General features: G+C 44.0%; 1 protein-coding gene across 3 annotated transcripts in view; it reads right to left on the reverse strand.

Moving 5' to 3' along the window:
- The window catches only part of DCUN1D5 (defective in cullin neddylation 1 domain containing 5), a 76922-nt gene extending 62544 nt beyond the window's left edge, over nucleotides 1-14378 (reverse strand). The window contains exons 1-3 of one of the 3 annotated variants that reach the window (XM_081098766.1): nucleotides 14116-14378; nucleotides 11013-11133; nucleotides 7382-7442 (exon numbers count right to left, since the gene is read on the reverse strand). In XM_081098766.1, the coding sequence (XP_080954892.1) occupies nucleotides 7382-7442; nucleotides 11013-11030 (79 nt within the window). In that variant the 5' untranslated portion in view covers nucleotides 11031-11133; nucleotides 14116-14378. The remainder of the gene's footprint in view (nucleotides 1-7381; nucleotides 7443-11012; nucleotides 11134-14115) is intronic. The other 2 variants (XM_081098768.1, XM_081098770.1) reach the window with 2 other exon arrangements.
- Nucleotides 14379-23416: the final 9038 nt, after the last annotated feature.

Genomic DNA, 23416 nt, shown 5'->3' on the forward strand with positions numbered 1-23416 from the left:
TACTCTGAAAGTGTTTTTACTCTTAATGTGGTATACAGGGAGATATTAGAATAAGTTTAATCACTTTATCAGTCATATCTGCATCAGTGTTGTTTTTATATCATGAGTTTGTTGTTGTTATATCATTTTATTATTGTTTATCTAATCTAATAAAAGAGAAACATGGTAATTGGCGTACCACTACCCTTCCCATTGGCTAATCAGGGAGATATGCAAATTAACTGTCAGCCAAGATGGCAGCCGGCCTCCAGGCAGCTTGAAACTAACATGAGGCTTGCTTGCTTCAGTGACGGAGGATTCCAACGTTCCCCGCCTGCCTTGCAGGCCTCTGAGCTGGCAGTTTGAAACATTTTAACAAATATAGAAGCTAAACAAAACCCCAGAAACCAGCTTTCAGCGTGCTGGGATCTCAGAGCTGGAGTCAGAGCTGGAGTTATACATTGTTTCGATTACCTACTTTCAGGAGCGGAGGCCTAAGAGCTGGAGCCTCAGAGCTAAAGCTGGCCCAGAATTAAAAAAAAAATAAAGAAAAAAAGGAGCGGTTGGGAGCTTCCGTCACCCGCCAGCCTGAAAACAGCCCTCAGCCCCTCACCCAGGCTGGCCAGGAACCCCAGTGGGGACCCCAACCCTGATCCAGAACACCATCAGGGCAAACCAGCCAGCCCCACCCATGCACCAGGCCTCTATCCTATATAGTAAAAGGATAATATGCCTCCCAGCACCGGGATCAGTGGAGCCGAGAGGCCTCCCGGCACCGGGATCAGGGTGACAGGGGGCAGCACCCAAACCCCCTGATCGCCCTGCGGCTCTGTGTGTGACAGGGGGTGGGGCCACAACCTCCCTATCCGCCCTGCTCTGTTCGTGACAGGGGAAGGTGCCCCAACTCCCTTATCGGCCCTGCTCTGTGCCTGATTCAGGGGAGCTCCCCAACCTCTGATTGCCCTGCGGCTGTGTGTGTGACAGGGTGCGGGGCCCCAACCCCCGGATTGGCCCTGCTCTGTGCGTGACAGGGGTGGCGCCGCAACCTCCCCATCGACCCTGCCTTGAGTGTGACAGGGGGCGGTGCCCCAACCCCCCAATCGGCCCTACCCTGAGCATGACTGAGGATGGCATCGCAACCTCCCTATCCGCCCTGCTCTGTGCATGACAGGGGGCAGCGCCCCAACTCCCCAATCAGCCCTGCTCTGAGCCCGACCAGGGGCTGCACCTAGGGATTGGGCCTGCCCTCTGCCACCCGGGAGCAGGCCTAAGCCAGCAGGGCGTTATCTCCCGAGGGGTCCCAGACTGCAAGAGGGCACAGGCCAGGCTGAGGGCCCCCCCCTTCCCCCCGAGTACACAAATTTTTGTGCACCGGGCCTCTAGTTTATTAATAAAATTATGTATTATTTTCATATACATTGTACTCATTTCCTTTTATCTCTCACACTTTTATTATAGAGAAAGGGCAAATAGCAATATTCAAATATTTCCTCTCATTCCCTTTCAATGTGCATGAATTTCGTGCACCGGGCCACTAGTCCTATATAATAAAAGGGTAATATGCAAATTGACCCTAACAGCAGGACTGGGAATGACTGGTCACTATGACACACACTGACCACCAGGGGGCAGATACTCAATGCAGGAGCTGCCCTCTGGTGGTCAGTGCGCTCCCACAGGGGAAGCTCTGCTTAGCTACAAGCCAGGCTGATGGCTGCCAGCACAGTGGTGGTGTCGGGAGCCTCTCCCACCTCCTCAGCAGCACTAAGGATGTCCGATTGCAGGTTAGGTCTGCTCCCTGCTGGTAACTGGACATCCCCCAAGGGCTGCCGGGCTGCCAGAAGGATGTCTCACTGCCAGCTTGGGCCCGATCCCCCAGGGAGTGGGCCTAAGCCAGCAGATGGACATCCTCCGAGGGGTCCCAGGCTGCAAGAAGGCATAGGCCAGGCTGAGAGACCACCCCCCAAGTGCACAAATTTTTGTGCACTGGGCCTCTAGTATACAATAAAAGCCCAGTGACTGTTACCACATAACAACCAGAATGACCAAGGACCAGACAACCAGCCAGTAGCTATGATAAGCACTGACCCAACCACCAGTAGCTATGATAAGCACTGACCCAACCTTGCTGTCAGCACCCTGACATCCCCGAATCCCATTCACCTGCACCCCGGAACCTGACAGCCGGGAGGCAGGAGAACCATTCTTTGCATAAATGTGCCATTGGTCAGCTTGCTGTCCGCGCCCTGACAGCCCAGAATCCTGTTCACCCGCAACCTGGACCCTGACAGCAGGTATTAACAGGATCTGCAGAAGGAGAGGTTGTTCTGATTCTAAGAATTGATTTGTCCCTGTCTGACACTGGCCTCCCATTTAAATTAATTAGTTTCCCGTGATGCCAGCATTTGCGATGACAATTAATAAATCACAAGGACAAACTTTAGACAGAGTAGGAATATTCCTACCTGAACCCGTTTTCAGACATGGTCAGTTATATGTTGCTTTCTCTTGAATTCAAAGAGCATGTGATGTTAAAGTTGTAAATACTTCATCACAAAGGAAATTAGTCAAGCACTCTGAAAGTGTTTTTACTCTAAATGTGGTATACAGGGAGATATTGGAATAAGTTTAATCATTTATCTGTCATTGTTTGTATCAATGTTGTTTTTATATCATCTTTTTGTTTTTATATCATGTTTTTTATAGTTTTTATATGTTTTTGTTGTTTTCATATCATGTCTTTGTTGTTGTTATATCATGTTGTTATTGTTTATTTACTAATAAATTTAAATATTATTTTCATATACATTTTACTAATTTTCTTTAATCTCTGACACTTCTATTATAGAGAAAGGGCAAATAGCGATATTAAAATATTTCTTCTAATTAATTCCCTTTCAATGTGCACAAATTTGTGTACCAGGCCACTAGTCTAAACTAGTATATATAAAAGGCTAATATGCTAAATGTCCGACCGGTCACTATAACACACACTGACCAACAGGGGGCAGAAGCTCAACGCAGGAGCTGCCGTGATGCATACTGGCCATTTACAGAGAAACATGGCACTGAGGACCTGGAGTCCACAAACCAACACTTGGCTTCCCCCAAGTGGGACATAGGCCCTGCCATCACCCCAGAGCGACACCCCACCAAATCGCAGACGACGCTCCCAAAACCCCATGGTGCAAAATGCAGCCCACAGCCCAGCCTGAAAACGGTTGCTGTGGGCGCTAGGTAATGACTTCATGTAGCAGCGCCCGGCTTCCTCTCCCTAGCGACTAGCCTCCTTGGAGTTTCTTCAGCCCAGGAACAGGACTTGCTTCATAGCCAGGTGGAAACATTTTACACTTTAACCAAATGTCTGTTAAGCATTTTCCTTTGCCTCATCTCATTTGATCTTCACAGAAGTCCTGGAGAAGATAGATAAAAGACTCATTGGAATCCTATTTTCTTTTCATTAGCTGGAAAACAGAGCTTTAAAAAGCTTAGAAACATGCCGAAACCGGTTTGGCTCAGTGGATAGAGCGTCGGCCTGCGGACTGAAAGGTCCCGGGTTCAATTCCGGTCAAGGGCATGTACCTGGGTTGCGGGCATATCTCCAGTAGGAGATGTGCAGGAGGCAGCTGATCGATGTTTCTCTCTCATCGATGTTTCTAACTCTCTATCTCTCTCCCTTCCTCTCTGTGGAAAATCAATAAAATATATTAAAAAAAAAAAAAAAGCTTAGAAACTTGACCCGACTAAAAAGAAGAAATGGTGGACCTTGAAAATGACTTCAGGTTTTCTCACTGTGCAGAATATAGTCAAACACTGCTGCAGTTAAATATTTTCCCTGTATGATCTACAATAATAATCTGCTTCGTGTTGATATTTACTGCTGTGTTGCTGACAATTACCTGAAAGAGAAGTTGGGGTGCTTCACTGGGCTGGAAAACGTTTAGCTAAATCAGAAAGCAGGTCTAATTAAGCAAGTTTATTATATATATATATATATATATATATATATATATATGGCTAATATGGCTATATATATATATATATATATATATATATATATATGGCTAAGTTGATTTGTGCATGTGCATTACATGTAAAGCTCTCACTGGCGCCAATCACATGTGTATTTTCATCTGTCATTGTCGATCATAATTTGCATGACAGTTCTATTATAGAGAAAGGGCGAATAGCGATATTAAAATATTTCTTCTAATTAATTTCCTTTCAATGTGCACGGATTCGTGCACCAGGCCACTAGTGCAGCCATGAAAAAGAAGGAACTCTTATCTTTTGTAACAGTATGGATGGACCTGGAGATTACTGTGAAATAAGCCAGTCAGAGAAAGACAAATACCATAAGATCTCACTTCTATGTGGAATATAATGAACAAAATAAACTGATGAACAAAATAGAAACAGAGGGCATGGATACATGGAACAGACTGTGCACCTGTCAGACAGGAGGAGGTTGGGGGGACTGGATGAAAGAAGTTAAAGACATTAGCCAGAAAACATATATGCATAACCCACAGGCACAGAAAACAATGTGGTGATAGCCAGAGGAGAAGCAGAGACAGGGGTTGGGTGGAGGTGAGCAAAGGAGGGGAAAATCGGGACATCTCTAATAGTGTTGTCAACAATGAAGCTAAAAAAACTAACTTTAAAAAAAACAGATGCCCTTGAAATTGCTTTAATCAGATTTTGTTTTCGAAATAACGCTCAGTACTTCTTATTAGAAACCCCAAAGGAAAAATTTACTACCAAGGAAAGTTTTGCTTTCTTTGAGAGATATTCACCTGTCTTCCTCTTAGATAATATTATGTAAATGACTACATACTCTTTTCACTGTGACAGCCAGAAAGCTTAGAGCCATATCTGAAGCTCTTGGGCCCTTACTGCCTGCATATTTGTGTTCTCTTCCCCTACCTCTCATGATTGTGTTCTACTGGTCTATGTATTTTCTGAATCACTTCTTTATTCTTATTAGTATTTTAGAATTATTGTTTTTGTAGTATTGTCCTTTAAAGCTACTTCAGCCATTTATGGAATAAGATACAATCTAACTAACCAAACAAAAATACACAGCATAAACACAACAGCCTCGTAATGAATCATGCAGATGCAGTCCCAGCATGCCACCAAAAATCACTCTTTTGCTGTAAACCTAGTCAGATGGGGCAAGAAAACCAGATGGCACAGGAAACCTCTCTATGCAAAGAAAGAGCAGCTGAAGAGCATGGAAGGCCCTTCCTGAATGAGCGGAGCACAGTTAGGGCAGCCAGTGCCAGCAGCAGCAGAGAACTAGAAAGTGTCCAGCTCTGGGAAGTTATGGACTGGATCGAGACTAGAGGGAAGCCAACTATATTCCCTGAAATACTATTAGAAAATAATTGAACTTACTACAAATATTTTTTCAAAACTACAGAAGTGTATTTATAATTCCTCCTTTTAAAAAATAACTAAAATTAAAGATAATTTTGAAAGGACTGGAGACTTCTGCTTTCAATCAAGATGAAGTAACAGGAACTGAACTTATCCTCCAGTCTAAAGCAACCCTCTCCTTCCAACAAACAAAAAGGAGAAAAATATGGAAGACACTGGTTAATGAAACTGGTTAATCAATCAAACAAGGAGAGTGATTGTTTAAAAAAGTGTTTAGGCCACAATATAATGAAGGAAAATCCAGGCTGAGCCCAGCAAAGACCTTGAGTTGAAGAAACAGAGCTGAGCCCTGGCCGGTGTGCCTAAGTGGTTAGAACATCGGCCTGTGCACCTAAAGATTTCAGGTTTGATCCCCAGGCAGGGGCGTGCGAGAGGTCACCAATCGATGGATATGTCTCTCTCACATCAATGTCTCTCTTTCTCTCTCTCTCCCCCTCCCTCCCTCCTTCCTTCCCTCTCTTCCTTCCACTCTCTCTAAAGAAATTATCAATGGAAAAAATATCCTCAGATGAGGATAACAAAAACAACAAAAAAAAGAGACAGAGCTGTGAGTCTAGAAAGAACAAGACAAATAGAGGCTCTTATATTATAGGTGAAGTGCTAAATATTAGTTGAAGGTAGACTATAAGTTAAAGAGTTGCATATGGGTACTCACTGCAATTCATGTGAAATAGCCAAATACTGAAGCAAACTCAGTCTATCAACACATGAATGGATAAGCAAATTGGTATATATTTATACAATAAGATCTAATAATAGAAAGAAATGACATGTTCATACTACAACAAAAAAAAGAATCTTAAGCCCGGCCAGCATGGTTCAGTGGTTGAGCATCGACCTATGAACCAGGAGGTCACGGTTCAATTCCTGGTCCGGGCACATGCCTGGCTTGAGGGCTCGATCCTCAGTGTTGGGTGTGCAGGAGGCAGCCGATAGATAGTTCTCTCATTATTAATGTTTCTATCTCTCTCTCCCTCTCCCTTCCTCTCTGAAATCAATTAAAAAAATATTTAAAAATCTTTAAAAAATTATACTGAGAGAAAAAAACTAGACAACAGCACATATGGTATTACATTTATATAAAACTCTGTAAGACACAAATTAATGTACAGAGTCAAAAAAACAGATTGATGGTTGCCTGGTGGTGATGTGGAACAGACAGATTACAAAGGGCACAAAGAAACTTGAGAATGATAGATTGCAGTGATGGTTTTTACATATGTAAAACTTAAAAAATTATACACATTAAAATATGTGCAATTTATTGTATATAAACTATTCCTCAATAAATCTGTTTAAAAAACAATTCTGGACTTAAATAAGGTTAAAGACCAGAAATATTTAGATTACCTATAGTGCTCTGGCTCCACAGAGTAAAAATAAAAAAGATGAAAGCTAGAATAAAATATCTATAGTTTTTAAGGGTTAAAATAGATTAGAGAAACTAACTACTCAAATACTTTCTTATTAGAAATAAAAGAAGTCCCAGAAAAGTATAGTGACTTGCCCAACGTGTAACAACTAGAGTTAAGGGCTTACTAAACTGCTTAAGATCCATAATGGTAAGGATTATATTACTTAGGTCACCACTGTATCCCTTCATACCTAGCATGATGCCTGGGACATAGTAAAAGCTCAATAAATATTTATTAAAACGGAGAGTGAAAAGGAAGATAAAAGGCAAGAAAATCTCCCTTACAATATGACTGAACATTTCTCCCTAACTTCAATTCTCCAATTTCTAACAAAGATGAAAAAATTAAGCAGTGCCTTTAATATCACAAATATAAGAGAATAAATTATTGTCTATATTTTTAGCTTACTGGATATTTTATTGTATTCTAATGCTTAAAAATTTCAAATTCACGTTACCAACTTTTAAACAAGCAGAATTGAAAATACTCCATTCGGAAGATTAGTGACATTTTCAAATTTAAGAAAATTAAGGAAAAGTACTTACCAAAAATTTCTCCATTTTTGGCATATTCTGTCACAAGGTACATGTTTTTGGTTCCCATTACCTATTGATAAATAATTCCATATTAGTCTGACAGGAAAGAATTGCAATTTGCCACAATATTCTGGAGTTACTTACTTTAAAATTACTAATAAAAATGTCAAAGTTATGAACAATTCAGAAGCTGGCCAAGTTTACTAAAGACAGTATCTTTATGCTAACACTTTGGTGAAAAATCTAGATCCCTTGCTCTTTCAAGTATGGTCCATGGACCAGCATCAGCAGCACTGCCCAGGTGTCTGTTAGAAATGTAGGATCTCAGGCTCCACCCAGACCTACTGACACAGATCCACTTTCTTTAAAAAATATATATATTTTATTGATTTTTTACAGAGAGGAAGGGAGAGGGATAGAGAGTTAGAAACATCAATGAGAGAGAAACATCGATCAGCTGCCTCCTGCACACTCCCTACTGGGAATGTGCCCACAACCAAGGTACATGCCCTTGACAGGAATCGAACCTCGGACCCTTGAGTCCGCAGGCCAACACTCCATCCACTGAGCCAAACCGGTTAGGGCCAGATCCACTTTTTAACAAACTCCCCAGGTAATTATTATGCACATTCAAGTTTGAAAAATGCTAACGTAGGTAACAGTTTTGAAGATTAAGTTTTTACCACCTCCTCACTGACTTTTGTAGCCCTGTGTTACATGGTATTCTCTGATCAAGGAAAGGAGAATAAAATACAGCTCAGTTATACCTGTAACCTAGCAAACCTGGCACAATGTGATATTCCTCCTACAATACTTTAATACTGTAACATAGTATTATTATTTTAAAACATTGCTCAAAAGCTCTTCATAACTCCACTGCTATATACATTTTTATTTAAATTAGTTTTTCTAGGTTCAGAAAAGCCTGTCATTGTCATAAACTTGATTTTTTCAAACTACACTGAACCAAAAGGAAATGAATTTATAGATTCAAAGGAGTGAGTTTTAGATTGCTTCTCTGTAACTATCTGTAGAGAGCGCCTGGGAGAGCACCTGAGCAAAGGTGGTCGGCTGAGTCCAGGGAGTTGGCAAAACCACATCCTGGAAACATACCTGGCCAAAGGCAAGAATATTGTCAGTCCTGACCTATAGCTCAGCCAAGCCTGACAATTACGAGAAGCCACAAGAATGAGGAACTGCAGCTTGATCTTTAAGCATGATTTCACATAATTTCCTTTGTCTTAAACTCTAGTAAAACTTCCTGGTACTATGCTGTATATAATAAACTAGCTCTGGGTCACTGTCTCTCCATCCGAGAACAGTGTCCCACCTGGTCCCAGCTTTACTTACTGTCTCTGTGCCTGTCTCTTTTCCTCAATCCCCAATCGCCCCTACTCAGGACTCGTTCACTCTCTAGCCTTGCTGGTCACGGCTGAAGAATCCCCATAACTATCTACCGTTTTATAGACCGGCACATGCTAACAGCATAAAATTGAACTGCTATCTACTGAAAGGCTAAAGCAAATTTGCTCTAACATGTAGGAATAGGACTTCATAGGCCAGAAGACTAAAAGCTACCTACAATTTAGGTCTAAACAAATCAAACAGCAAATCATTTAGTTCAAATAAGCATAGAATTATCATGTGAAGCCTCATATTTTAACCACAGTTTGGCCTGGGTCTATTAGAGACTTCTAAGAATGTGATTATTTTCTTATAAGTATCCTCTTTAGAAATGTTTGTTTTTAAAGCAAAGGGAGAAATACTCTGGTATACATTTGACCTAAAAGGTCCTCTATAGTTTTAGAACTTCAGGAATTGTTTTGAGTGGCACACCACAGTCTCTCATCTTTAGCTACTGATAATGCTAATGGTCCCCACACCTCTTTAACTGCAAATTTCTACCAATAAAAAGTTGTTTTGCCAAATACAGATATGTATGTACATATGCATGTACATGTATATATACATAAAATCTATATGTGTATTTATGAATATACTAGAGGCCCAATGCACGAAATTTGTGCAAGGGGCTTGGCCCTCCACCACCACCACGGCTGCCTCTGCCTCCGTGGTGCTGCGGCTTAGTCTGGAAGGTCGTCCAGAAGGTTGCCCAGTCTAATTAGCATATTATGCTTTTATTATTATAGATCCATAAAGAGATACAAATTACATACTCATGCCACTGTCTAAATACTTTAGGTACATTAGAAAATGCACACAAGAAGATAAATCTACAAAATACACATAATTAGAACTACTGATATTATCTTAAACCCCAATGGATACTTATGCTTACCCATTTCACTGCACACAGTAGTGTGCTAAGCCCAGGTCTCTGAGGGGGAAAAAAAGTTCTGACTACTTCTGTGGTATATATACTCCTACCATTGCTTATTTTGAGCTACTAACATGATATTAATTTGCAAAATTTCTGAAAATTTAACGATCAGCTCCCACCGGCCAGTACAGCTGAGTCTAGCATACTACTAAGTACACACATCATACTTGGGAGATCAAAGTCATAGTCCAGCATACTGTAACATTTTAGTTTGAAACTAGTTTTCCAATATAAAAAAAATTCTACAAATTAATAAATAAAAATATTATAAGCATTTGGTATTACATTACTATTCCTAAACGTGAATTACTATTTAAAAATCTGAGAAAAATTTTCCTTTTAAAAAACATAGCTTATACTTAAAATGGGTGCAGTTTCATTTTATGAAGAATTATATCTTCAGGTGTTTTTTTTAAAAAATGGCTCATTGACTTTATCTGATAAAAAAAACCTAAACAAAATAAGATTTGGCTCTAGGTATCACCAAGTATGCCACTAATAAACTATTTTCAGCCTTTGTATTTCATAAAACAGTAACAGTATATTTTTTTAAATAAGCAAAACTCCAATATCTTCATTAATGGTGCCACCATCAAAATCCAACAGGTTTAAGCACACAATCACAAATGTACAACTATAAGCTTTTTAAATAAATAACTTACAGTCTGAGATACATCTCAATTAAGCTAGTTTTTACTCTCTTAATTTTTTATTTGAATACAGTGGGGCCTTGACCCTTCGAGTTTAATTCGTTCCGTGACGGAGCTTGTAACTCAAATTACTCGTATGTCAAATCAATTGTGAACGAGTGAGACATGTGATGCTGAGCTGATGTTGTGGCGTTCACTGTGATGTTAGCTGCGCCAACTAGCAGTGGGGTATCTGAAACTGGCTAGTAACCCAAATTTTAGCTCACAACTCAAAGCAAAAAATCGACCGAGAGACGGCTCGTATCTTGAAAAACTCATTAGTCGGGACACTCGTAAGTCAAGGCCCCACTGTATAGAAAGATGGATGTACTCAGCTTAATAAAAGCATAACATTATCTTTTTTTTTTTTTCTGGTTTAGACAAACAAGTCTATATTTTCTTTATTTTGGGGGGGGGGGTATTACAAAGGTTTACCTTTATAAATTTCTTTTTATTCCATTTTTTTATTGTTTTATTGCTTAAAGTATTATAAAGAGTATAACATTATCTTTTTATTTACATTGAAAAACTAACATAAAAGAGAAAAATGATGATGCAATATAGAGAACTGAATGTGAGAAGTATGGAGAGTTGTAAGGTTAAGTCATACCAGATAAAGTCTGATCATGTGAGGATGGTCTCACATTATCATTATTTGTGCTTCTCAGTAGGTTTTCTCAAGATTCACTGCATCCAGCTGAGATTTATCTATAATTATCGCCATCTGCATCCTATATAAAAATAAATACAATTAGTATAGAATGGTTAACATTTTCCAGTTAGAATCTTTTTTATTTTTATTGATTTTAGAGAGGAAGGGAGAGGGAGAGAGAGAGAGAAACATCAAAGATGAAAGAGAATCATAGATCGGCTGCCTTCTGCACACCCCCTACTAGGGATCAAGCCTGCAACCGCAACCCGGGCATATGCCCTTGACCAGAATAGAACCTGGGACCCTTCAGTCTGCAGGCTGACACTATCCACTGAGCCAAATCGGCTAGGGCTCCAATTAGAATCTTTTTAATAAATGACATCTGAGACTTTGCCTGTAGGTTTGTTCCTATGACAATGATGATAGCTAAATTAAATTCAATGCTCATTCATTCAACAAATATTTCTTAAACATTTACCACATGTAAGACAGTGTGGTAGATTTTGTTTGGGAGTGTCTTCAGTGTGCTATGAAGAATAACCCAGCAAAGTTACTTAAAACATATTTCTCTTTCAATCTGTCATAATTAAATAGGAACCCAAACCACTCCAAGGTTGATAATTTGAAGGAGCAGAATTTGAAGATGAATAGCTAAGAAATCAGACGTCAACAATCATGTACTTTTCCCATGTAACCAAAAAAACCAAAAACCTATTTTCAAAAATTAGTAAATATTTGGTTAGGAAATAAGCCATTCTGACTTAAGTAAAATTTTCTGATAATTAGCACCAAATGCAATTATAAGTTCTGAAAAAACTCTAAAATGTACTTCATAATTCTATGTACGTATTCTGAACATAATTCAGTTTTATGCTGTTTCAGGGTAATTTTTAATATCAGTTGTTAAAAATACGTATGTGCTATAACAGTGCAAGACCCTTAAAAGGTATCCAAGAAAGTAGGTCTCAGCTTGTCAATTCCCTCACACTCCTGTTTATACAATGAGTTGTTCATTCTTTCCATCCAGCTACTCTGTCCTTTACTATTAGCGCTACTGCAAGGTTTACTTCTTACCTTTCTACGTATTTCTAATTTACTGTCACAGCTTGTTTCCTGATTTGAATTACTTGTAACCCATACAAGAACTCAAGTTCCCAAAGGAAATCAGATTACTAAATTTCCCCTTACCTCCTCCCTTCCACTCTCTCTAAAAATCAATGGGAAAAAAATATCCTTACTCCTCCAATAAGGATTTAAAGAGCGAAAAAAAAGCTAGGAGTAGATTAAGCAATCTCACTATAGCCACATTATTTATCATTACAAATTTAATCTAAATTGCTAACAGAAATTTTTTTTAAATATATTTTTATTGATTTCAGAGAGGAAGGGAGAGGGAAGGAGGGAAACATCAATGATGAGAATCATTGATTGGCCGCCTCCTGCACGCCCCCTACTGGGGAATGAGCCCGCAACCTGGGCATGCGTCCCAGATGGGAATCAAACCCGCAACCCCTCAGTCCACAGGACGAGGCTCTAACCACCGAGCCAAACCAGCTAGGACCTAACAGAAATTTTAAGAGAGAAATCTGTGACTTTGGTCCTGATGCTAAAAATTGTCATACTTGGGTTACTTCAGGATCCATAAGGGAGGGCAAAAAGTGACGAGGATGCAATGACATATACCCCTTTCTTTTTGGAAATGGACTCCATACGAAAACAAACAACAACAACAAAGCAAAAAACACAGGTAAGCCAACTTCTAAGAAAAATCACTCAGGTTTTCCAATGCCCTTTACCTTACACTGCCATTCTGAAAAATAAAAAGGTCCTATGTTATTCCATATTCAAACTCTAGTACATCCACCTTGATATGGGGAAACACTTAAAAGGATAGAAACTGGAAAAAACTAAACTGAAAAAAGGATGCGATTCCAGAACAATACCATGGACAAAAACACCAGGTTTTATTCTAAAGAACAGTTCTGTTTCCACCGTTTTTCTAACGTATCTAATTTGCATGCCTTGAAACAGAGACCCTGAGGCAGACCCTGAGGCCGTAGGAGCCTGGAAGGAAGGGGGCGGTTAGGTGAGAACAGAGACTTGTGAGGAAATGCGTGCGGCGCATCAGAATGTGCAATGGGGGGTGGGGGACGCGTGTTGAATCCACCCCCGGGAAGCAGCGGAGGCTTTGCAAGTGCAGAGCGGAGTGCCCAGCTGCGCAGGGAACGCGTGTGCACAGCCACGAGGCACACGTGGTAGAGCGACAGCCGGGGATAAGCAGGGCCCAGCCACCAACCGTCCAAATGCAGAGGTGACCATTGTCACCAGTTGCACTGCCTGGAGCAGCGGTTCTCAACCTGTGGGTCGCGACCCCTTTGGCGGCCCAACGACCTTTTCACAGGGGTCGCCTAAGACCATCCTGCATATCAGATATTTACATGACGATTCGTAACAGTAGCAACCTTACAGTTATGAAGTAGCAACAAAAATAATTTTATGGTTGGGTCACAACATGAGGAACTGTATTTAAAGGGCCAGAAGGTTGAGAACCACTGGCTGGAGAGCTAGATCAAAGCCAGCCTGCCACCAAATCAGAGACACTGTCGGGCAACAGGAGGGAGAGATGACAGCGGCCATCCGGGCATTCTCGGCCACCGGGGTCCCTTCCTCGCGGGGCCGTGGGGGCGCCGAGGTCACGGGGACGCGCGATGCCCCGTCTCCGGAGTCCGAGCGCGGGCGTCCCCTCCTCGGAGCTGGCGGCGCCCCTCACCTCTGGACGAGGTTCCGCGAGGCCACCGCGGGTGGCGCAGGGAAGGCAAGGCCCGGGCAGGTCGGGTTTCCAATGGGACGACACTCGGTCCAAGTGACCCCGCCCCAACCCCGACCCCCTTGGCGCTCACCGACCGCCTGCACCTCCTGGGTCCTCAGTCCCAGGCCCACCTGCCTCAGCTGGTGACCCGGCCTCTGGGGTCTCCCCAGGCCCCGCTGCAGCCGCCCCTCTCGGAAAACAGCTCCTCTCCCGAACCCTCGCCTCGGACGCCGCCGCCGAGCCGGGCCGCACCTGCGTCTCGGTGATCCGGTGCCGCCCCAGCTTCACCACGGCGAACTTGCCCTTGCCCAGCGTGCCCTCCATGCCCGGACCGGACCGGCTGCAAGTGCCTCGGGCCAACCGCCACGACCTGCGGGGCCCCGCGTCTCCACACGGCGAACTGGAGCGCGAGCGGCGCGGCTGAGCTCTGGCGACGGCCGCACTACTCGCTCCTCCGCTGGGTGCCGCCAGCTCCGCCGGCCCCAGCCGAGCGCGCGCCGTCGCTTACGTACGTCGACGTCAGGGCTTGGGGGCGGGGCCTGGACTGGATTGGTCAGCGTCGACTGGCGTAGCAGGAGGGAGGGAAGGAGAGAAGAGGGGCGGGGCCTGGGCCGAGCTTTCCTTCCCGGCTCGTCGCTCTCAGCTCTCCGGCTGCCAGGGGCAGGGGTGCGTGCCCCTTGGGTCCCCAGTTCCTCAGCCTCCCAGAGGAAGGCCAAGAGCGAGTCCTGGAGGGCGGAGCGGAGGGGTGCCGGGACCTGGCCCGGGCCTGCGGTCTCCGACCCCAGCTCCCGGGTTCTCCGCCCACGCCGGCCCTTCCCGCCAAAAGCTCACCTGTGCCTATGCTGTGTCCCACTTTTGGCTGGGGCAGGGAACTGTGGCTGGGCAATGCATTGCTCACAGGCTCGTTGTGTTTTGTTTTGTTTTTGTGGTTGTTTTGTTTTGTATCCTTTTCTCATTTGGTTACAAATCCGTCCACATTTTGATTTCTCCGAGGAGTTTTTCTGACAGCGGCGTGGTTGCTTGTAGATTAATAGAATGTTAGCGTTGAAGAGACCCTAGAGATCTCTTATTGCAGGGATCTGTAACCTCAACTGGACTTCTGAGCCTCAACCTCCCCCTAAAACGTATGCACATTTTTGCTTATTAGAGTTTGTCTCGGGCATTATTGGGACGATAGCTTTTATCAGATTCCCAAAAGTGTCGGTAACCCAGAAAAGATCAAGAAATCAAGTCCCAAGGAATGAAGGTAGCTTCCTAGGTCACTCAGGCAATGCTAGAGTTAGGGTTACAAATCACACCAGTCTTCCATATGCTGACCCAAGGAAAAGGTACAGTTATTTTAATACTAGAGGCCCAGTGCACGAAATTCATGCATGGAGGGGGAGTGTGTCCCTCAGCCTGGCCTGCACCCTCTCCAATCTGGGACCACTGGCTCCTAACTGCTTGCCTGCGTGCCTGATTGCCCCTAACCACTTCTGCCTGCCTGATCACCCCCTAACTGCTCCCCTGCCAGCCTGATCACCCCCTAACCACTCCCCTGCCAGCCCAATCGCCCACAACTGCCCTCTGTTGTTGGCCTGATTGCCCCCAACTGCCATCCCCTGCCATGACCTGCCCCTTCTGCTGGGAACCGCCTCCTCCGTGCCACACAGAGCTGCAGGACCACCAGGCCTCGCTGTGTGGAGCCGCCACCAGGCCCTGCCTCCGCTGTAACCACAGCCATCTTGTGGTCGCCATCTTGTTACAACATCACGCGAGGGCCTCACACGAGGGCATGGTGCCACGTAGGCTTTTATTTTATAGGATTCCCCTCTTCCCAATATATTTCATTAGTTAATCATAATTATGGTAAATGTTCTAAAACGAAAGTACAGTGTGCTTTGAGGTTATATAACATGGAATCCTGCTCTAGTCTGTAGCATGGGGGGGTAAGAAATATTCCCAAGGAAGTAATATTTAAGGTGAAAGCTGATAAGTCAGTGGGAATAGGCCAGGGGATGAGATGCGAGGAGAGCCTTATCAGTGAAAGTGAAAAGCTGTTTCAATATCTTGAGGTGGGAAGAATCAGGAAATGTTCCAACTGAACAGTAACAATGGAGGTACAAGGATGGGCTGAAGGGGTAATATGCTAGGACCGTATTACATAAGGTCCCAGATGTACTAAATCATAAAGTGCATTTTATCTCATTAGACTTGAAACGGGCAAAGTTGACTTATAACTGTTGTTGTTAGCCCGTAAGCATTAATAAGAATTATAGTATTATATGGATGTTTGATTCTATACAGTGAAATTTGAAAATTGAAAGATTTTATTTGTCTAAAATGTTTCTTCCCACAGCCTCCTACTTCTTTCCTACAAAGCCTTATTCCTTTGGATTAAATAAAGAAACATGACAGCCTTCCAAGAACCACTATAAAAATGCACTTTGGTTACCTGATGAGAGTCCTTAGGCTTCATGATTGGGCTAATTAGGTATTTGCATAGGGAAAAGCCTCAATGGATGCAATTGCAAGAAGGCAAGGAATAGCACAGAGACCTTTGATGATGATAGGGAAGGGAGGCCAGGTAGCTAGGCACTGTAATGGAGATTTTGAATCTTGGTTTGTCCTGGTGCAACGATGGTCCCAGGAGATACCTGTTTCACAGTTTCCTCTAATGTCACACCTCCAGTTTTTGCCAAGATAGAGAATTACCAGGGAATGGCTGCTGACCCGAATATCAATCTTGGAGAAACTATATAGGAAAACCATCATGAAACTGGGAAATAATGGGAAAGAAGAAAAACAAAACAGGGAAATCCCTGGGCTACACTGAAGCCTGTTTTGAACTGGTGTGTGTGTGTGTGTGTGTGTGTGTGTGTGTGTATTTAGTTCATGACTGTTTCATCACACATGTAGGTTTGTGTGTCACCAGCACAGTCAATATAGTGAACATATGGTGCTATGAGGTCCTCGTGCTTCCTACTCACCCCTGCCCTCAACTCCTGGAAACCACTAATGTATTCCCCATTTCTATCATTTTGCCATTTCAAAAACGTTGTATCAATGGAATCAGACAGTTAATAACCTTTAGGGACTGACTCTTTTCACTCAGCATAATTCTCTGGCAATCCACCCAAGCTGTTGTGGTATGAGCAGTGGATTCTTTTTATGGCTGGGTGGTGTTCCATGGTATGGGTGCCCCACAGTGTGCGTATGGAAAGGGGTTTGTTTCCAGGTTTTTTGGCTCTTTCAAATAAAGGTGCAATGAACATTCCTGTACAGGTTTTTATGTGCGCATAAATTGTCATTTCTTTGGGATAAATGCTCAAGAGTGTACTTGCTAGGTCCTCTGGTTAGTTTTATAAGAAACTTATGAGTGCTTAGCTTTATAAGAAACTGCCAAACTACTGCAGTCGCTGTACCATTTTATATTCCCACCACAATGTACTGTGACCCACACCTGCATCCTCACCAGGGTTTGGTGTTGTCACGATACTTATCAATTCAGACTCATGTGTAAATGGCATTTCATTGTAGTTTTAATGTGAATTTCACAAAGGCTAGTGACAGTGAACATCTTCGCACATTTACTTGTAATCTGTGTATCTTCAGTAAAATGTCAGCTAATGTCTCTATTTTCTAATACAGGTTTTTTTATTGTTGAGTTTGAGAGTTCTTTATACGTATTAATTCTTTGTAGAATTTGTGTTTTGCAAATCTTTTCTCCAGACTGTACCTTGTCTTTTAATCTTCTAAACAGGGTCTTTTGCAGAACAAATTTAGATAATTTTGATAAGTTTCAATTTCTCATCTTTTAATCTATGGATTGTGTTTTGGTATCAAATCTAAGAATTTTTTGCCCTAGATCCTGAAGATTTTCTCCTATATTTTTTCCTAAAATGTTTATAGTTTTACTTTCTCCATTCAAATCTGTGATCCATTTGAGTTCACTTTTGTATACAATGTGTTATTTAGGTCCAGGTTCGAGGTTCACATTTTGCCTATGGCTGTCCAGTTGCTCCCGCACCATTTGTTGAAAAGACTCTGCTTCCGCCAGTGAATTGCGTGTGCATCCTTGTCAAAAATCACTGGGGCATGTGAGGGTGGGTCTATTTCTGGATTCTCTATTCTGTTCCATTGAGATATACTACACTGTAATTATTAATGTTCTGCTACTACCACACTGCAAGTTTAAATGTTTTATTCGTTACATTTATAAAAGGGAATGGACACAGACACCCTTACTATGTTTATACTTATTATTTTGAAATAATTATAAGTTCACAAGAAGTTGCAAAAACAATAGAGAGGTCCTGTGTCTCGATAACCTCACCTTCTCCAGTGGAAGAGTAGGACTGTAGTGCATTATGAAACCAGGACTAAATAGATTGCAGGCTTTATTAGGCTTTTCACCAGTTTTTGCATCTACTCATGTGAGATCATTTCATCAATGAGATATCAATTTTAATAATGTACAGTATTTAACCCAATATCTCCAAATACATAACCATTTCAGCATATATCAATATAAAAATTATTGATGAGATATTTTATATTTTTTTATTTGTACTAAATTTTCCAAACCTGGTGGTATTTTGCACTTCAGTTCTGTGTACTATTCTTCTATTATTTATTAAATATTTGTCTTTAAAATTTGAATCACTTATAAACTCACTTATATAAATTACTTCAGAAGTTATTGTATATCCCTGCCATCAGTGGAAAATCAATATGACTTGTCATAACTAAGACAAAACTATACAAATAAATAGAATATGGAAACATGATTAATTCCATTCTATCTAACTGTGGCATTCTCTCTAAGGCCTACTTTCTCTTCGTTAAAACAGGAGATTAGAAAGGGCAAAAAGTGTGCATATCATGTCTCTTTTGGTGTTAAAAGAAGAAATATTAATATATACAGAGGTGGGACAGAGAAAGATGCTACCTTTCCCTGAATGTAACTTTTTTGCTAGTTTTGACTCTGGAATGAGGTAATTTTTTCACATACTTTAAAGCAATTTATTTAAAAAGAAATAGAGGAAGCCCAGAGGTCAAAGTGGGACCATCCAGTTTGCAGCTCTGTGGAACCAAAAAAGACACACTCAGGGGGCAGACTCAGTGAGCACCAAAGCCCCATCAAAGCAAGTCTAGCCCCAGAGGGGTATCTCCAGCACAGAAGTTCTCCCACTGAAGACACAGCTGATTCTCACAGCCAGTTGGCCTGGAGGTCAATTCCTCACAGTTGTAACTACAACAATCAAGGCTTAACTACAACAAGACTGTGCACAAAGCCCACAAGGGGGTGCACCAAGAGTGTCTACCTCAGGTAATTGGGATATTTAGCACAGAAAGGCACTCTATCGACACAGTGAAGCATAAAAAATGCCAAGACAAAGAAACAGGACACAAACGACAGAATTGGAGGAAAGCAAACTGCTGGATATAGAGTTCAAAACCACACTTTTAAGGTCTTTAAAGAACTGTCTAGAAGCTGCCGATAAATTTAATAAGGCCCTCAAAAAGACTGGTGAGACCACCGATAAATGTAGTGAGATCCTCAAGAAATCTAATGAGACCCTCGATCTTGTGATAAAGAACCAACTAGAAATTAAGCATACACTGACTGAAATAAAGAATATTATACAGACTCCCAACAGCAGACCAGAGGGTCACAAGAATCAAGTCAAAGATTTGAAATACGAAGAAGCAAAGAACACCCAACCAGAAAAGCAAAATGAAAAAAGAATCCAAAAATACGAAGATAGTGTAAAGAGCCTCTGGGACAGCTTCAAGCATACCAACATCAGAATTATAGGGGTGCCAGAAGGTGAGAGAGAGCAAGGTATTGAAAACCTATTTGAAGAAATAATGACAGAAAACTTCCCCTACCTGGTGAAAGAAATAGACTTCCAAGTCCAGGAAGCATAGAGAACCCCAAACAAAAGGAATCCGAAGAGGACCACACCAAGACACATCATAACTAAAATGCCAAGAGCAAAAGACAAAGAGAAAATCCTAAAAGCAGCAAGAGAAAGAAAATCAGTTACCTACAAGGGAGTACCCATATGATTGTCAGCTGATTTCTCAACAGAAACTTTGCAGGCCAGAAGAGAGTGGCAAGAAATATTCAAAGTCATGAATACCGAGAACCTACAACCAAGACTACTTTATCCAGCAAAGCTATCATTCAGAAGTGAAGGCCAGATAAAGAGCTTCACAGATAAGAAAAAGCTAAAGGAGTTCATCACCACCAAACCAGTATTATATGAAATGCTGAAAGGTATCCTTTAAGAAGAAGAAGAAGAAGAAGAAAAAGATACAAATTATGAACAACAAATACACATCTATCAACAAGTGAATCTAAAAATCAAGTGAAAAAATAATCTGATGAACAGTATGAACTGGTGATTGTAATAGAATCAGGGACATAGAAAGGGAATGGACTGACTATTCTTAGGGGGGCGAAGGGGGGTGGGGGTGAGGGAAGAGATTGGACAATAATCGTGCACCTATGGATGAGGGCAGTGGGTGGGAAGTGAGGGCGGAGGGTGGGGTGGGAACTAGGTGGAGGGGAGTTATGGTGGGAAAAAAGAGTAACTAATGTAATAATCTGAACAATAAAGATTTAATTTAAAAAAATTTAAAAATCTGAAAAAAAATAAAAAGAAATAAAAAAGAAATAGAAACATTTAAAACTAACAGTAAGTGAAGTTGGTGACACAACCACACAAGAAAAACAATATTTTAAATGACATAATCTTATATGGCCTGTCCTTGATGGGTTGTGGCCAAAGGGCACAAGACCAGGAATAATCTTTTCAGATGTAATCTGGAGACTTTTCCTTAGTAGCTGATATGTAGTTAATCTTTGACCAACATAGGTTTGAAGTGTGTAGGTCCAGTTATACATGGATTTTTTCAATAAATATGTACAGTATTGTAAGTGTATTTATTTTATGATTTTCTCACTAACATTTATCTCCTCTAGCTTACCTTATTTTAAGAATACAGTATATAAAACACAAGATGATTTAATCATCTGTTTATGTTATCACTGAGGCTTCTGGTCAACACTAGGCTAGTCCTAGTAAAGCTTTGGGGGGAATCAAAGTTATACTTGTATTTTTGACCCCGCACCATGTTCTTCAAGGGTCAGTTGCACATATAACTACTTTTGAAAATTGATCCATAATAGCCAGCCACTCAGAAAAAATATGCTTTGTTTGCCCATGCTCTGGTGGACACCAGCCCAGGAACGCAAAGTGTTTTGGGAAAGCAGAGCCCCCTCTCTGCATGCCCTGGGGACACCAGTCCGGAATGCAGAGCTTTTGGGGAATGCAGGCCTCCACTCTGCACTTGCAGGGGTCCACCCCTGCGCAGGATCTCTAAGGGTCCTGGAAAGCGGAGCTCTGCTCTGCGCATGCGCTGCTCTCCTGACAGCTGCCCAGCGCTAGCAAAGATTTCAGAAACCAAAGCGCTTCCTTTGGCACCTGCGCTGTAGAGAGCAGCCGGAGGCGGATCCTGGAAAACTGCCACGTGTGTGTGGACAGCTGGGTCCTGCTCCCCTTGACAGATCCCTTCCCCTCTTTGGCGCTGCACAGGCGCTTCCCCTGGGCCTGCAGGGCCGCCCGGGAGCAGGGGCCTCTGCCTGTCACTGTGCTCATGGCCATCAAGCCCACACCCCAGCCCGCAGCCGATCAGAACCGCAGGAGAGACCTGAGGACCTGCACCTTTGCTGGCCCTGGGTCCTCGCGTGTCCCATGCGCGTGCCCCGCCCCCAGAACTGTAGTGCGCGCCCCTTCCTCGAGCCCCTGTCACATGCGCCCAATGTTCCCCAGCAACAGGCTTAACTGTTAGCTCTTGGCTTTAGACAGTTTTGGCTGCTGAAGCTGCTCACTGATTCTCTGTTAGAGGCCAGACCTGTCCCAGGCGCCCAATGGGCGGTTTCCTGGCCAGGCTCTGGCGCCGCCCCCCGCCCGGGGCGCCTGGGCCTGCCCCCCCAGTGCCCTTAGCTGTGCCCAGGCCAGCTGTGCATATGCCTCCCTGGCTCTGGAGCCCTGATGGCTCTGGCGAAGCCAGGTCTGCCTTTAGGGCGGTGGGGGCTCAGCGGGGCGTCCCTTCCCTGATACCCAGGCCCGGGCCCCTGCGGAGAGTCGTCTTCTCTCAGGTGCCAGCAGGCGCCAGGCGCAGGAGACCCCAGGCCTTCGCCATGAGCTCCTGCACCACTAGAAATGCCATCACCAGCTCCTACAGCTCCACCCGAGGTTTCCCTCCGGTGCAGAGCAGGAGGGTGTCCACCTGCGCATGCAGACAGCGCAGCTCTGCTTTCCACAAGCCCACCTGCCCCGCCAGGCGGCCCCCGGGGCCCTTAAAGGCAGGGAGCCAGCAGGGCCCGCAGGCTCCCAACTCAGCTCCCCTGCTTGCCCAGAGGGAGAGGCAGCAGGGAAAGCACCAAGATGGCAGCAGCGGGCAGAAAGGATCCCTGAGGAACCGCTCAGCGGCCCGTGACAGTTCCAGGCCCCCCCTCCGCAAGGTGGCTCTGCTGCCACACAGGCGGGGGGAGCCTCTGAGGCTGCCATCACCTCCTCACCTGAGCTTCCGGGTCACAGCCAAGGACCTGGATGCGGAGAAGAGAGCCGCGCTCCAGAGCATCCACGCTGCTCTGTGGGGTGAGACTGAGGCCATCTCAGGCTGCCATGCTCCAGAGCCTCGGGGTCCTTCCCTCCTCCCTGCTGCCAGCACTGCGCCTGTCACCATTGCCAGTCCCCCTCCCTCCCCCAGCCTGCCAGTGCCTTCTGCAGGCAGCGCCTGCCCCTCTACCAGCACATCCACAGGCTTGGCTCTCCAGCCTGACACAGAGGTCACCCCCATGGACACCACCCCACCTATCTGTGCTCAGGTGTGCAGGGCGCCCCCTGGCTCTACTGGTGGAAATCAGGCAGGTCCAGCCCCAGCCCAGGCCCCAAGCTCTGCTCCAGGCCAGCCAGCCTTGGGCAGCACCACGCAGGCCCCTTTTGGGGCCTCAGTATCCACAGCTTCCACCTTGAGTACCCATGCCAGCACCAGGCCAGCCTTTGCTTCCACCCCAGGTGTAGGCCCCTCTGGCTCAGCCACTGTCAGCTCTGGGGGAAGTTTGGGCAGGAACACCCGAAAGCGCAAGCGCTCTCACAGGGATGCTGCCATAGTGACCAGCACCAAGGGCCCCAGCACCCCCTCTGGCCCTGCCACTCTCAGCTCTGGGGGGGCTTTGGGCAGGAATACCCGAAAGCGCTCTCGCCAGGATGCTGCCATGAGGACCCACACCGAGGGCCCCAGCGCTAAGAAACCCATGACTTCCTGTCCTCAGATATACACCCAAGCAGGGCCATCTGTCTTCCAGCCCAGGGCCCAGCACCAGGGCCAGCTGGGCGGCCCCTAGTGGGGTGTCCGTTGGCCCCTACCCCAGCAGGACGCCCCTCTGCTGTGGGCACAGCAAGGAACATTCTTGCTGTTAGGGGCCAGCTATGGCTTGGCCACAAAATGGTTGGGCCATCAAGGGAGTTCTTACTGAAGCACTAAGCCCTTTGTT

Source organism: Myotis nattereri (assembly GCF_964212035.1).
Source record: "Myotis nattereri genome assembly, chromosome: 9".
Lineage (NCBI taxonomy): Eukaryota > Metazoa > Chordata > Mammalia > Chiroptera > Vespertilionidae > Myotis > Myotis nattereri.